At 38.7% G+C, this 16,906-nt stretch overlaps 1 protein-coding gene across 2 annotated transcripts; it reads left to right on the forward strand.

Moving 5' to 3' along the window:
* Positions 1-658: 658 nt before the first annotated feature.
* On the forward strand, positions 659-16,379 carry LOC112454070 (organic cation transporter protein). Of its 2 annotated transcripts, XM_025015259.1 has the most exons (8): positions 660-1,538; positions 6,202-6,385; positions 7,769-8,027; positions 10,575-10,873; positions 11,037-11,149; positions 11,381-11,595; positions 12,002-12,350; positions 14,726-16,379. In XM_025015259.1, exons 1-8 carry the CDS (start codon positions 1,180-1,182, stop codon positions 14,931-14,933), a joined length of 1,986 nt encoding a protein of 661 aa, XP_024871027.1. In that variant the 5' UTR covers positions 660-1,179; the 3' UTR covers positions 14,934-16,379. The 2 variants fall into 2 exon arrangements, with proteins under 2 accessions (XP_024871028.1, XP_024871027.1); XM_025015260.1 differs by lacking the exon at positions 14,726-16,379 and having other exon boundaries at positions 659-1,538; positions 12,002-12,354.
* Positions 16,380-16,906: the final 527 nt, after the last annotated feature.

Below are 16,906 nucleotides of genomic sequence, written 5' to 3' on the forward strand. Positions count from 1 at the left end.
CTATAGAACATCCTTAACAAGCTACTTAAAAACATTATTTAATCTGTCTTCGACAGATTTGGCTATTATATCTAAGTAATTACCATTAGTTTTTCAAAGCATCTCTTTATGCTTTATCTGTATTGTTTTATGTTACGTATTATTTTTCTCAGTTATTCCGAATAGAACTAAACCCTAGAGTTTAACAAACAATCGTAATAATAAAAAGAAAGATTATCGCAACACGTACCCCGTACAATTAATTCGTAGTGTCTCCAGCGCGTATATAGTGTTTTAAAACTATATTTCTAAGTGGACATTGCGCGTTAACCAGGGATATTCAATCGATATCCAAAAATACCCACCGCTTGTCCATGCTATATGGAACGTGCGCGATGCTGGAAAAGAGAAGAAGCCAACGCCGGTGGTTCGAGCATCAGCATCATCAGCAGCAACAGCAGCAGTAACGGACGAGGGCGATCGATGTGATCCGTGGCGCGTTCAATGCCATGCACACTTGGAGAACATTGAATTGTGTTCAGTAACAGAGCCGCAGTAGCAGCAGAGAAAGAGAGAGAGAGAGAGAGAGAGAAAGAGTGAGAAAGAGAGAGGGGGTATACCCCACGGTCGATGCCTATAGTATATAGCCAGCTACGAACGCAACAGATCGTTCCAGTCGTTGTCTTTCGTCTCAGGATTTGCTAGCTTCCTTTTTTCGCCTATTATTATACATGTCCTCGGATTAGCCTCGATTCTTCCGAGGCCTCGCGCGATACATTCCCACAATGTACACAGTCACAGTTTAATCAAATGATAATCTAACTAACCGATTAGTTTCGCCGTTTTGGTTATCGCGATCGAAGTGGTGCTCGTCGTGCTCGAAGAGATAGTGGCCGGCGATAACAATTCGTACCGTCGCAACAAGCAAAGATTAGGGAATCTCCGATATGTTCTCCGTGACGTAGGACGGAGTCTGTTCGCCGTCGCCGAGCGGAAGCTGGGGAGGAGTTTCGTAATAAATAAAGTGCATCTGTTTAGCATAAGTATTTCGTTGCGCCGCGTCGCGCAAATTGGCCGTTTTAATTGTGCGCGCGTGGCGCAGCATCCTGAAGGCTGGATCCGAAACGCGCACGCAGCACGAAGAAACTGTTACCACCCATCTTCTCCCGGGGAACATCGGAGGTCTCGGTCGACAGTGATATGCCGCCGCAGGAGAAGTTTCCAGTGTCCGCCGGGGTTTCCGGGAACTTGTCCCCGCAGGATGCGAGCCCCGACGGGGGCCTGTCAGCCTCGGCCTCATCCGACGGGCTTTCGTCCGTCAAGGGCCGCAAGAGCGGCGATGATCAGGATGACCAGGAGCAGCCTAAGGACATAGACTTCGACGACTTGCTGCCGCACGTAGGCGAGTTCGGCACCTATCAGAGAATCCTGTTCGTGCTAATGATACCGTTCGCCTTCTTCGTCGCCTGGGTGTACTTCTCGCAGATATTCATCACCCTCGTGCCGGAGAAGCACTGGTGTCGCGTGCCGGAATTGGAGAACCTCCCGGTCGAAGAAAGGTATAGAATGGAAATTGAAGTCATCGTCGCGTTTTTATGCTTTAGCGATGGAAGAGAAAAATGTACTGATTATTTCGAGAGAAACAATAGAAAGCAACAAAAAAATTATAGTGATATTAGCGTTTCTCGCCGAATTAAATCTGAGAGGAAATAACGTACAGATCAAGAGACACGGTAGTGTCTCGCGCCAAGTACCTACACGCGCAGCGCGAAACACTACCTGTATATTTACGCGCGAGTATATTATTATAGTTTCGTCGGACAAATTTTCCTCTCACTTTCCTATTTTTGACACCAGAGTAAGAATTTACTCCAAAACAGATTTTGGATCGTTGAATGAATAGTATGACAACTCATTGTTTATACGATATTATCATATTAAATATTTGAAGTAATTACATGTTTTTTTTATGAGAGAATATTATTACTTGAGATAGCATAATTTTTACACATGAACTATTTTGATATTCGAATATTTCTTTCACGCTTTGGCACATGATTATTTGAGCGTGTTATAAATTACTTATCTACCGCTTAAAATTCACAATTTTGCGTGAATATGGTTCGTAAATAAAGCGCAAAATGAATACAGCACTTAGCAGTATCAACGTGATCATTGAATGATAATTCATACTCTTATCACATCTCCTCTCTTATCACTACTTGCATTGCTTAACATAAAGCATGAAATCATTCAAGTTTATCGTGGTAATCGCCTCTTGTCGATTCATAGCAGATTAGAGCAACTGTAAAATATTTAAGAACCATTTTGATATGTGTTTGAATATTTCTTTCACGCCTTACTATTTGGCACGTGATTATTTGAGCATATTATATAAATTACTTATCTATTACGATATCCGCTTATTCACATTTTTACGCGAATATAATTCGTAAATAAACCACGGAATGGATGTAGCACTTAGCAGCTGTATCAACATGATCACCGAATGATAATTCACAGTCTTATATTTCCTCTCTTATCGCTACTTATTTGCTTAACACAAAACGTAAAGTACATCGTGATAATCATCTACTTGTCGATTAAAAATAGATTAGTGTGAGATATTAATTTGATAAGGTATTAAAACAAGAGATTTCGATAACGCTTCTTGTCTACCAGGCGACAAAGTTCTTGATGAGAATACAGGACAAATGTTTTTTTTTCGATATAACAATATGTTCACATTCTAACTTCGCTAAAGAATAATAGAGTTTGTTGTAAATGCATAACGATACAGATAGTCTCCTTACAGTGACCGCGCATGTACGTTAACACAATAGGAGACGAAACTTTTCATCAGTTCATCAGAAACGCGAAGAGCGTTCGCGATAACTGGTTTTAGAATTTTTAAATACTGCTTTGTCTCTTCATTATGCTTATGCAACTGCATTTTCATAAACATTTCTCTCTTCCTTTTCCTGTTATTTTTCTTTTTAAAAAACTTGAGGACCGGTCCGTCATAGTTTATTCTCGCATTTCGATATACCATATATCTGTAACCACTTTTGCGGCAATTCGAGCGGATTTTATTCTGCGTTACGACTACCGGTATTCAGCAGAGACCGCGTTTTCCCGCGCGGTTAATTGTTCACGCGAACAAATATACCATGAACAATCGAATTACCCGGAAGACGTAGAACCGGTGATTCACGGCTTGCGATTTACTATATATTTTCTTACTGCGAAAGCTTGGTCAGCGCGTTTTATGAATTATCGAACACAATGCTAGATGTAAATTATTTATTACATAATCGACTATGCATTTGCCTTGTTTGAAAGTATTCTTTAGCTATTTCCTAATTATTTAGAATCATTTTTTCAATTATAAAGAAAAAAATCTTTCTAAACGCTATGTGTAGAAGTGTCTAGAATGATTCCGAGATAAACAGAAAAACACGAATGGAACGCTATAGTTTCACTTAAACCCACTCTAGGACGCAGTCTGTAATTTCCGTCAAATTTCAAGCAAAGTATATTTATAATTTATATTACATTTATAATATACTATATTATATTATATATTATAATATATTTAATTCTCCATATTTATATATGTAATTTCAAGATATATTTCATAAGTGATTGTATTTTTGTCTTTTCAAATGTTTTACGTATTACGCGACAGATAAAACTGTAAGTCGAATTCCATCTTAAATTCTGTCACGAATTATAGATCGTCTAAAGAGTTTTGCGCGATATATTCACGGCTTGTTTAGCCGCTGCAGTGTATGCAAATCTGGGCTATAACGACATAATGTGAGACGCGCTAATAACTCGTAAAAGCGCTCCTAATGACCCGTTATGCTGCACTTCAAGTAAACACGCATATCTCGTGGATTTTTTAAATAAAAAAAAGTAAAAAAGAGAAACAAAAGAGGAAATAAACGCGGCGTATGTATGTACAACGTGTAAACGCTATTCTCGGCTATTGTCACTGATGCATGTGTTTTTCCACATTCGCTGACAGCAAGCGTCGGCGATTTTTCATCTCCGATGATCGCAAAAGAACGGATGGAAACTGTACGGCGTGAAACGTATCGGTGTTTGTAGAAGTACGTGTCAGTCAGGGAAAGTATGGAAACGACGCGCGACGTCGAGACCTTCGCAATCACAATTCGATTGCACGATTCGGCACGACAAGGATTGTGCGATTAGTAATACCTGCGTGTTGGTTTAATAGCCTCCTTCTATCTCTCTGACGTCAGTTTAATGACGAGATAAATGACCGGTTGATGCCAGTTATTTTTTTTTCTGCAGAAATCCATAAGAAGTATACAGACAGCGGACGTGACCCGCGCTACTTATTATTATTACAGCACTTTCAATCGTTTTCAAATGGAGCAGCGATCATGCCACTTTATCCATCGATCCGCATAATTAATAGACCGATTGTAATGGTAGAATGACGTTTGTATTAAATGGAGTGGAAAAAATTTTTTAACGTGTCTGCGACGTGTACTTCGAGCGGAGAAGATTAGCGAGGGAGATATAATTCGCAATTATAAGCTATTATCTTTCTCCCACACATATAAGCCATAAATTGCGGCTAATACTTATTAGCTTAGCGCTTTAACGAGAATAAATTTATTACGAGTTATCGTCAAGTACACTCTTACCTCACTTGAAATTTTTCCGTCGTTATTATATTTGTGACGATCTTGGGCAAATTGCACGCACAATTTCGTTGTGCTCGTGCTAACGTTTTTGTAACTGTTAGTGGCAATTAGAAAATCAATAAGGCAAATATATAGATTTGCACAACGCCCCCGGCTGCCCGGAGGCCAGCACGAGTATTCGTGGATAATGAATGATAAATTTGCACGAAACCTTCGTATGAGCAATGAGAGCGTGAACGTGAAAACTACTTGTGTAAGCCTTTCGACATAACGCCGCGCTAAAACCACACTGATTGCACGTGAGCGACCAGAAAGACGGTCCTTAAACAGGATGCTTCTGCGATGCATATTTCGATATATGTTTAATTAACCCTAGAACGCATGTATCATTTTTTTGACCTTCTAACGCATGACTGGGGGCAATATCGACCCCACGCTTTATTTGATCGTAAAACCGGTCCTACAGAAATAAAGGGCCTTTAAACCTACATGAATTTCTTCGTTTTTTAATAACGAAGAGAATGGTATGCGGTAAATTTAATTTTACTCAAGTTTAGTTAGTGAAAAATCCATTTAAAGACTCGACAATAATGTCACTCGCTAGCTCAGGAGCGTTTTTCAAAGTTCGCCTGGGATCGAAATCGACCCCTCTCATGCGTTCTAGGGTTAATACATACCATACATTACATTGCAAGTAAATAAAATTTATCTTCAAATATTTCTTGAAGAACCCATAGGTAAAACCTCTCTGTATATCAATATCACATGTGTTATTTATCTTTGGATAATAAATTATCGAATATTTTTTTATAATTATAAATATAAATTATAACATCCTTTAATTGCTCGAGTTTGACCTCTCAATTCTCTTTGTATTTACATTCAACGAGCTTCTGTATTTTTAATAAAATAAATTCTAAATGGCACAAAAATTGATATTTGTTGATCTTATAGAAGTTTTTGTATGTAAAAAAAATTATCTTACGACATTTAACCTGAAATAAAAAACTATTATAAGTGTTTTCAAACAGAATATGTTGATACGCAATGACTTTAACTGTGTAATTTTTTTTCTCAATAATATGTGCCTCTTAGCGCGTATATTTGCAGATTTACGATCCAATGTCGTAACTTTAATATTTTCGCGCGGCCAGTTACTAACTCGTGCAGAATGCTAGAGAGATGCTCGCGCAAGGATATTTATCAAGGATGAAAAATGTTGTACGTGCATTGCAATCGATGTCGAATGCGTCCGTTCGTTCGTGCAACTCTCGCCTAAAGGTCAGATTGCATGCGTTTTATTAACCAAAGGTATATGCACGCACTCGATAATTGGGGACCTTTATACGCGATAATTATTGCCGGCTTATAATCGTTTTCGATTTCCCGTCAGGATAATCCCTTCTGACCTTTTTGTTGGGTCAATGCTTGACATTTACTGGACATTTTCTTATTATATCGACCGTCTTTTATCAGAACTTTCCACATCTGCGTTGATTTCTGCCCTTGAATGGTATTTTTATTTTGTCATTCGATTTTTCAGAATCGCCCTGGCGATACCGGTCGGCGAGGATGGCTATTCCAAATGCACCATGTACGATGTGAATTACACGGAACTCCTATTGAACGGGATCAGAGAGGCGGATTCGAACTGGCCGACGAAGGGTTGCTCGCACGGTTGGGAGTTCAATTTTACCGACATCCCCTACGAGACCGTGGCGACCGAGGTAAGAGGAAAAGGAGAAAGCAGCGGAGGATGAGGATTGTGTGGGATAAGAATCATGACGGAAGAACGACGCTCTCTTCTCAGGGAGCGACGATCCTTTCGTTAAGCGTCAAAAACGCTTGTTCGCTTAATTGTTGCGCGAATTAGATATTTCAAGGTGGCTCGAACGCGTAGCAACGTGGTAGCACTGGTAGCGAACGGGTAATGGAGTTAAATATACGATGTAACGACTAACAAGCATTCATCAGCCGTTCGACAGCCAAAAGACAGCCGTATACTTGGCACGCATATCGCCGACGTGCAACAGATGTTTGCGTCGCGTTGTCACGCGAACTCGCGGCACGTGTGTGTATTCGCGCGGCAAGGACGGATCGAGAGTATATAAAGATATAAAGAGATACAATTTACACGCGCGATTGCACTGCGGAATTAAGGTAGTCCTTTCGCAGCACCTAGTCAAGTAACAGTCCGTCATGAGGTAATTGAAAACAAACATATTGCAACATCCCAATAATTATAATAATATAAAATATGATTTTACACGCACGATTTAATCGTATTTAATTATTTACTAATTAAAAAAATATTACAATAGTAGTGCGGTTGGACTCGATTCTAGGACTACATTAAGCAATTTCTCGCGCTTGTTGGACGGATTCCCGCGTTGCCTAGAAATGAGATCGCACTGCCGGTGCAGGTTTGAAAGCAATCGGTCTTTATCTCTTCCATAGAGAACGTACCCGCGCGGTTCCTCTGGTTTAGGCTTTGCCGGCCAAGAGGCAAAATCGAGAGTATTACTAAGTACTCTCTTTATATGTAAATGTATATATAACAGAAAAAAAAACAAATTTTTCTATTGATAAAATATTCAATATTAAAATGTAAAAGAAACTAGACATTTCGACCTTTTTTGAGATCATCATCAGCGGTATTTAAATATTACGATATTTATATAATTAAAATGTATGGTGCTTGTTTGAACAGAAAGAGTCATTTGCGCAGCAATATTTCTTAGGCGTTGAAATGAGGGTACGGTGTTGATTTTGTAGGCATGCGCTGGATTTATTGCTCGCATAACTCATATACATCAATATGCATGTCACTGACGAACGGAATATGTTGAGATAACTGTCATCGACAAAAAAGGGAACACTCGTCAATAAATAATTATATTATGATACAACAACAACAATAATAATAATACATATAATCCTAATAATTGTAATATTATAATATTAATAAATAATAATAATATTGTACAAAAACAGGCAGGGGCCTATAATTTGCCGACGCCTGTCTTACATCTCCGAATAACAGAATTCATTTTCGAGCGTCGACGCCGGGAAGTAAATTATTCGATCATAGATCGAATTATTCATTGCAGTTGGGATGGGTGTGTGAACACAGCGCGCTGCCGACGACCGCTCAGAGCGTCTTCTTTGTCGGCGCGATCTTCGGCGGCCTGATCTTCGGATGGATCGCCGACAGATACGGCAGAATACCGGCGCTGGTCGGCGCAAATGTCACCGGCTTTCTAGCGGGTGTCGCGACCGTTTTGGCCGGAAGTTTCTGGGAGTTCGCGCTGTGCCGGTTCTTTGTCGGCTTCGCCTTCGACAATTGTTTCACCATGATGTACATACTGGGTACGTATGTGTCGCGAGATCTTCGTACACTCAACTCTCCTAGAAACGAAGATTTTAAACGTCGCAGAATTTAGACATTTTTATAAAAGCCAAGCGGTGCTTTTTCAATTTAATCTATCGCACGTTAACCATGGAGTTTTTTATTTTTTTCCGACGCGATAATTGCTTGCTTGTTGATGATAAGCGTTATCAATCCTTCCATGTAATTTGTGACCTCAGCTGGAGGCGGAAGAAATCGCAGAAACCGCGCTCGTCGCAACAAGACATGCACGATTAAAGGCTAATAGTCATGATTTTTCGTTAATCATTAAGACGGTGAATCATATTTGCGAATAATAGAAATGGTATAATGACCTTGTCAAAGAAACGAGCCAATTAATATTTCCGAGCCGATCTGAAGACCTGATTTGCTAAATTCCGCGATTAACTTTTACGACTATATTATCTACTTAACTATGTAGACTAATTGCCTATGTATACTATAATTAAGAATCAATAAATTACCTTTTATTCGCAATATATCATTCGCTTAATTACTGCATGCCAAGACGCAATTGTCGCATCGAGTCTCGAACTCTTGGCCGCCTGTTGAAACCTACAACTAAGTATGTAGATTTTTAGCGACGTACTGGCACGTTGCCGTCAAACAAGATCGGTGGGATTCCAGACCGGAATTGATCGTGATCAGTTTTCCTTTCCACCGCGCTTATTATTAATTAGCGATTAATGAGAAATTCCGCTCGCGCGTTCTTTCTCGTATAGGCGTTCTTCCCACGTACGTGGTTATCCCAATTCGAACGTGAACAATGCCGTGCGCTAGAAACGCATCTCCTTGTATTCACTAAAGCGTTACGTCCAACCTTAACCCCATCAGCTATCGCGCTACAATCGTCGTTATTTCAGCGCAATTGTAATTAAGCTGATTAAATCGTGACATGATTAAATGTTTTCACAAGAGTTCTGGGATATGACTGATTTGCAGACAATTACATACGTTTATATATACATTCTAAATCGATATCGCTGTAAAAAGGGAGATACGATTCTCTTTGCCTTTCTTGTCCTTTCTTGCGTAATTATCTCGCGCCCGATTATCGCCGCCTGGCCTTGGCGATAGACCTGGCAATTAATCCGGCCCGAGTGATTGTCGGTCTGCCCGAATCGATCTCTAAGCGCCTGTTGAGTCACGACCGATTACAATCGCCGGATTCAGCTACCAGGTCAAGCTCGCCCGGTTTGACTCACGTAAGTCACGGTTATTGCACTCGCGCGTTTTGTCAGTTCCGTTTCGCCGATCTCGTCGGTCGGTGGAAGCGTAACCAATGTCAGAGGCACGTGCCGTTATTCGCTCGTTAAAGAAGCATTAAGTCGATCGTGTCTCATTGTTTTTCGAGAAATGTATTCGTTACGGGAAGTTTGATATCAATTTGCCTTTTTGAAGGACGAAGGAGATCGTGAAATCGCTCGATTCGTGTTTCCGCCGAATTCCTTACGCGTTTTACACCGCAAGCTGTAGTCGCGAAAAGTGTGCAAGTCGACACAGGTTTCACGATATAGTTACGCGAACAATTTTGTTTTATAAAAAATAAACTTGATAATGATTAATGGCATTTGACTTGATAATGATTTGACGGCACAAACATTGGTAATTTAGCTTCCGTAAATCAGCTTGTTCGTAATAAGAGAGGAGATTCGAGCTTTCAGAAGTCTTGAATATTAATATACGTCTTTTCTTTGACTACAAAAGTAGTCACTACTATTACTCAAAGCGTTTTTTTTTTAATTATTCAAGGAATGTGCAATCGATACATTTTGAAATCTGCAAATCGGTTTATATTGAATCTTGCAGCCTTGCGACTGTCGCTAAACACGCATAGATCAGTTCACTGATAATTTTACGCTTCACAGATGGATGGTAGCGTGAAGGTAGTGCATTTGAAAAAATGACCGCTCGTCGATCTAATTAAGATAATGTAAGTCAACAATAATGCGTTATCCTCTTAGCAAACAGGAAACACATTTCGTGGTTTAATGTTTAAGCTGTTACATGACGAGGATGATAGGAGGTCACGTTTGTCGGCTACAAGTATAACGAGAAGTTTGCGTTAACTATTAAGCTTCCTTGCGCTAACAACCAAGTATTATCTAAATTACAAGAAGCGAGAGATAGGCAGGTTTCTCGATGCATTCTCCGGGTTTCATCCTGAACGGCTCGCGCAAGGTCAGGGCGAAGGATACCATTATTCGCAGCATATAATAATTTAATATCATAAATCTATCCCGAGATTAGAGAAGCAACTGTCCGACTGTCCTCGAGAAAGCGTTCAAGATGACTTTTATTTAGAAAGTAAATTGTTACGTAAAAAGACATCATTAATATATACAGTGATTTAAATGCAGATTTTACTAGCATGATGTGCGTCACATGTTTTTTTTTAATAATTTGTGCGGTACATCTTCGATTTCGAGATCAGAGTTAGCGCTTCGCAGGTCGAACACGGCGTTCTAGATAAATTCTTCTTAAATATCTGATCTTTTCTTCTTCAGTACTGGAATACGTGGGACCGAAATGGCGCACTTTCGTGGCGAACATGTCGATAGCACTCTTCTTCACGTTCGCCGCCTGCATCTTACCTTGGATCGCGTACTTCCTAGCCAACTGGAGGCTGACTTGCATTACAATATCCGTCCCTCTGGCTCTGGCGGTGGCGGCACCCTGGTTGGTACCAGAAAGCGCGAGGTGGCTTGTCAGTCAAGGCCAAGTGGAGAAAGCCATTGGGATCTTGGGTAAATTCGAACGCATGAACGGCACGAAAGTACCCGAAAACGTCTATCAACAGTTCCGCGTAAGGATCGTTGCTCCCAGACAGCACGCATGTCTAAAAGATATCTTTACGATATTTTGGATATGCATGCTGTCTGGGTTCTTTTTTGTGAGGAGAAAAAAATTACGTCAAACTCATTGAAAAAAATTCACGTTGTAAATGACTGCTTTTGTTGGTGTAACAGGAAACCTGCGCCAGAGTATGCAAAGAGCAAGAGGCGGACAAGACTTACTCCGTGGTGGATCTATTTAAGAGTCCACGTTTGCGAAATGTTACGATTCTCCTCATTATTATCTGGTGAGTTATCCACATAATAAAAAATGCTTCTTCAATTTCAATAGATTCTGAGGCTGTCAAGTTGGAAATGCTTTAATAAATAGCGTTCAACAGACATTTCAGTATTATAGATTATAAGAGAAAATGTATGTAACATTGAATAAAAGATAATCATTTTTCGATATAACTATAAAGAATAAGAAGGTAAGGTTGTTCTTTATCTACATGTACCGATTATGTCCCGCAATGTAGGATGGTGATATCGCTGGTATTTGATGGCCACGTAAGAAACGTGAATAATCTCGGGCTCGACGTCTTTGTAACGTTTACCATAGCGGCGTTTACCGAACTACCCGCCGACACGTTCCTTACCCTCGTTCTCGATCGATGGGGTAGACGATGGTTGGCCTGCGGTACCATGGTAATTTCCGGAATTTTCAGCATTTGGGCAAGCGCGATTTCAAACAGTGAGTTATCTCTCTTTTTACCTAATAGATTATTAAAACGCCCGAAATAATAGCGTTCTAAAAAATTCATAAAATAGAACAGTCATAAAAAATTTAGGAAATTTTAAAATTAAGAAAGATTAAAATTAAAAATTAAAATTAAAGATTAAAATTGAAGATTGGGATGACACATAGCTCAGAGCGAAAATGATCGACCCATAAGTCGCGACTGTAGCAAGTCGCGGGTTTGATCCCTTATCTCGCATGGATATTACATAGTGCTCTATAAAAAGAACGTTTCAAAAATCCCATTGCAAACGGCAGTGGACGGTGATAAACTACTTAAAAAAAAAATAATTAAAAGTAAAGATTAAAATTACAGACTAGCTGTGGAAAATTACAGTTTTTCTTCTGATTTCCGTTTCAGATATTTATTCGGCTACCCTGGCGATCGTCGGTAGATTCTGGGTCAACATCTCATATAACATCGGTCTTCAGTATGCGGCCGAAGTGTTGCCGACAGTTGTAAGGGCTCAAGGGGTTGCCTTGATCCATATAATGGGATACGTAGCCAGCATCCTTGCACCCTTTGTCGTTTACCTGGACACTGTCTCGCCCATTTTGCCACTACTGGTTCTCGGCGTCATGGGCATTCTGGGCGGTCTTTTGACACTTCTTTTACCGGAGACACTCGATAAGGATCTGCCACAGACCTTGCAGGACGGTGAAGATTTCGGAAAGAATCAGAAGCTATGGGACATGCCGTGTCTCTCGAAGTAAGTGTCGAAGATGATTTTCTTTTACATTATTTCGATACAATTTTTACAATACCCGGCACTTTTTTCCTTCGATAAAATAATCGCGTTAAAAATAATTATCTTAATTATATATAATATCTATATTAGTTATAGATATTATACTTTAAAAAATATCTTTTCTCTAATTTTTTTTAAATGTTTATTTCAAATTGAATATATTTCTTATTTCTTAATTTCTCCTTCTTACCAAATATAATTTTTTAAGAAAAAGTAGCGCATATTATTTCCTGAGAGATATCGTATTCGTATATTCCTAGTTAGCCAAATCTGAAAAAAACATATTTTGTCAAGCGTCTGCAACAAAGAGTGGCCCCAAAATCGCACGTTTTTAGCCTATTTTGGTGGCCCTCGAAATTTGAATTGAATTGTATGCTAAACGATGCTATATGATGGGACATTAATCTAAAAAAAAATTTAAAGTTGAGCATAGGGCTAGTTTTGGAGATACGGAGGGGTCAAAGGGGCCAAATTCCCAATATTGTCCAAATACAATAGACACAAAAAAGAAGTTAAAACTTCTTTGATAATAGTGGTATTTTGAATAGAATTAGTCCGAATGGTTCTCTGATCACTGTACTAAAAATTCACCTCTTCCATTCCTGTTGCTTAATTTTTTAAAAGGGTAAACTACCCTTAAAAAAAGTTTTTGCCGAATTTCTGGAAAACGGATAGAGATACAAAAAAATGTTTTCAATGGAAGTTGTTTGTCTAGGAATTCTGCACAAAAAAAGTCAACATAAATATTCATAAAAAAATCATAAAGTATCATAAAAAAATATTTCTTTATACTTCTCTTATTTTATAGCACAGCCATAGCTTCATGCATTAATATCTATAAAACTATTAATATGTACCTAAACTAGATAGTGATGTAATAATTATTTGACACGTTTACGAGACAATGACTTGCTTATAATTTATAATGTGCTAACAAGGAAACCCACGAAAGTGTCCTTCTTTGATTTTGATGACCTTTTAGTATGTTGTTCTCTAAATGAAAATAAGGAACACGTATTTTTTTATACATGCCCATACGTGTGTTTAGGGGATAAATCACCCCTTTGAAGAAAATCAGTTTTTCTCTTTTGGGTCGAATACCTCCGAAACTATATAAAGGTAGACAAAATTTTTTTGAACAAAAATTGAATGGTTTGAAAAGCACTTTAGAATAATGACAAAATAAATTGTTTTATTTTAACTTTTTTTATTTTTATTAAAAAATAAAAATTAAAAAATTTTATGTCACACGTGCATGGAAAGTGGCCCATTACGCACGCGACGCGTGCTCGAAAGAGACACTTCTGTGGGTTACCTTGTTAAGTTATGTTTCCTTGACTTTAACATTGACTAGCAAACAGTAAGTAATCTAACATCAACATTAAAGTGATATAGTGACTGCTGACGTTTAAATCCCCCATCATCTTTAACTAATTTAATGGCATTCTTCATCGAATCAACTAGGTGTGAACTAGGTGCCATTCGTCGTCTTTCTGACTCGGTTTCTGACCATGATTCCTGTAAGAGGATGTAACAATTACATTAATAACTTTAAATTTTTATCAAAAAATAGTGTTAAATTACTTAATGTATGACAGGAAAAAAATTACAGTGTCTCAACTTGCCCCACGAAAATTTGTCTCAACCGACCCCACTATACAAATATTTATAAATTTATTCAATACCGCTATAACTTGTCATTTAAGTGCGGATCTCAAAGACTTAAAATATGCAGAAATGTCCTGCCCTTTTATAAGTTTTCACTGAAATGATAAGAATTATGACCAATACTAAAAAAGGCGTGACACTTAAAACTTATTTTAACTATACCTTTTGATGGTTCTTAAAATTGAAAGATTTTTGCGCCGCCATGCCTGGCCACAAACGTCAGTGTGAATATGAAAAATTTTGCGAACAATGGCCCTTATTTATGGGCGCTGGTATCGATCCGCTGGCGATCACCTTTTTCAAGATATCAATAAGTGTCTTAAATCTGCCCCATGTCTCAATCTGCCCCACCATACCCTACTTTTAAATATGTTATACTTAAGGTAATACTTAAAAGTATAAGCATGGTTGAATGACCAATTTGCCGTTGTGTTATGCCGTGCATATTTTTGCTCGGTTTTTACCGTCTGTTTGCTGTTAAATTATGCTAACAAATTTTGTGCAGTTTGCTCTCATTTTATGAACAGCAAGTTCTTCAAACAAAACACTAGCCTAACGAGAACACATCAGATGGTACAGATAGTTTTGATGCAAAATTTTGATTGAATTTGTTGCTAATTTGCAAGCGTATTGTTATCACTTTGCTCAAGGGTGCTTTTTCTTTTTAGAAAAAAGCCTGACGTGGAGGCGCCGCCAGTGGCCGTCTTCCGGTCCTTCGAACGCAGCAGTTTCCGAAGTTCAATGAGAGCATCTATTCGCGGTGAGACCCTGAGGAGCAGCATGATACAAAGATCGAGCATAAGATCACGGAAAAGCGTAAATGCGGCCACGGAAGAGAGCAAGTGCGGAGAGCTGAAGAGAGCGAAGAGCAAATGAATACTTCGAGACACGCTGCCCTGATTCTTTCTCTCTCTCTCTCTCTCTCTCTTTCTCTCTCTCTCTCTCTCTCTCTCTTTCTGTCTCTACCGTTGTTCTTTCCTTCAGAATTGTGTGATACCGCGGAGCTATCAAAATCAAATTATGCATACACCTGTATCTATAACCGTCAATGGCAGTTTTAGATCGACGAAAAGACAAAATGGAACGTTACTTTCTAACCCGTTACTCTATTAAAGTTTACTTAAATAGAGGAGAGGAAGGTTGTTGCAATTAATTTTAAATATTGACAGTAGAGAAGTATAGAAATGTCAATTAGAACTTAATCAGAATTCAACTAAAACGCTCTAATTGGCCGGTCTATTCCCACTCAGCAGATTATGCCCCTTACGATTTTCTTTATTATATTATTCTAAATTCTATATGTGTGACGTTCTTGAAATCTGACTTGGATTTCAAGTAAATAGATAGGGACTCTTACTCCCAGTCATGTAGTATTAACGCGAAGCTACAGATTTTTTTATTGCGATTCATACTTACATATATATTTTTACCACGCTTGTATTTAATAAGAGGAAGAAAAATCGGTGTCGTGAAAGCTTAGAAACGCGTGACGTTTTGAAACTCTTATCTGTTCCTTACGAAATGCGCGTCCTTCGAGGGAAAAAGAAAGAAGAGAAACTTTCAGATGCGAGAATATTTTCAGACGGTGCGTTCCGATTAGATGAGAAACAGATGAAAGGCAAATGTGTACTCGAGACAATGCTGAGAACGGTTCGTGTGCATTTTACATAAATTGATCGCGTTGCTGCAGCTGCGACACATCACTGTTGCTCACGTTCACACGTATAGTATGTAATACAACAATGTACATAGCGAATGGGAATCAAATTTTTGAGTTATATCAAACGACGCGATGGACTGCGCATTGAATGCGAATTGTAGATCGCGCGTCCTGAATGGGAAATTTTCGGATATAGCAGCTTTATTGTGATAATGAACACGCGTATCGACGCCGACGTCTTCCCGCCGTTCAGAAACGCTCCTAGAAATGCTTTTCGCTGAAATTCATCAGAGATCTCGAGATTTGTGTACATATACAGTATTTTATAATGTAAATATAAGAATATTAAATTAATTTGTATGTCCCGCTGATCTGTGTTAATAAATGTAAACTGATATTCAGTCGGATAGATAATTACCGCCATTACCGGTCGCCTTTGATTAAAAGGCGCTGGTATTGCTCTGTGACGAAGGTGCGATCATTAATGAACGGTAACAACTATCGACAGTTTCTCGATCGCAAATGAGAGAGTTATATATGTTATAGTTTAATTGTTCCATGCTATTGCATTGCAATTGACGATTATCGTCGACTCGGCAAATGTATACGCTAATGTAATATCGACGAAATGTTGAATACAGACATTGGGGTCATTCATAAGCCGTGTATGCGTATAATTTAAGTTATCTTATCACTGCATTGCGGTCGCCCGACAATTCATCAGTGCGCGTGAAATTTCAGAATCTGTTCAACGAGACCACGATTCGTCACATTCTAACGCTTAGAACCCGAGAAGCGCGCAACTTTTTGTGCTATCTCGATTTTTTTGACCTTGAGATTGATAACGAATAACGATCTATATAACGCGCGTCTTATTAACGTTACAAGGTATTTGCGATAACGTGGATCGCTAATATCTGGCACAATTGGCATCGTTCAAGAAATTTACACACTCGTACAGGATGGCTCGCGTAATCATATTAAGCCACAAAAAAAAACGAAAGAAATTATTTTGTTTCCGAGGGAAGCAAGTACTCAAATCGTCTTTTGTTAAAATTTTTTTATCAAAATTAAATGGAAATTTAAATTACGAAAACCTTTTCATTTAAAGAGTATTTATTTTTTCTTTTCCTTCCTTTAAATGTACGATATTAACGTCGTGGGTTTCACTAACGTCGCATTGTACCCG

Source organism: Temnothorax curvispinosus, unplaced genomic scaffold, assembly GCF_003070985.1.
Source record: "Temnothorax curvispinosus isolate PA1 unplaced genomic scaffold, ASM307098v1 QBEX01004775.1, whole genome shotgun sequence".
NCBI classification, from domain to species: Eukaryota; Metazoa; Arthropoda; class Insecta; order Hymenoptera; family Formicidae; genus Temnothorax; species Temnothorax curvispinosus.

Excerpts from the sequence above, each read along its gene's own strand:
- LOC112454070 (XM_025015259.1), top strand. The coding sequence starts at position 1,180 with ATGCCGCCGCAGGAGAAGTTTCCAGTGTCCGCCGGGGTTTCCGGGAAC. Across the intron at positions 11,150-11,380 it reads ATTCTCCTCATTATTATCTG|GATGGTGATATCGCTGGTAT; the intron begins GTGAGTTATCCA and ends CCCGCAATGTAG. Across the intron at positions 12,351-14,725 it reads GACATGCCGTGTCTCTCGAA|AAAAAAGCCTGACGTGGAGG; the intron begins GTAAGTGTCGAA and ends TTTTCTTTTTAG.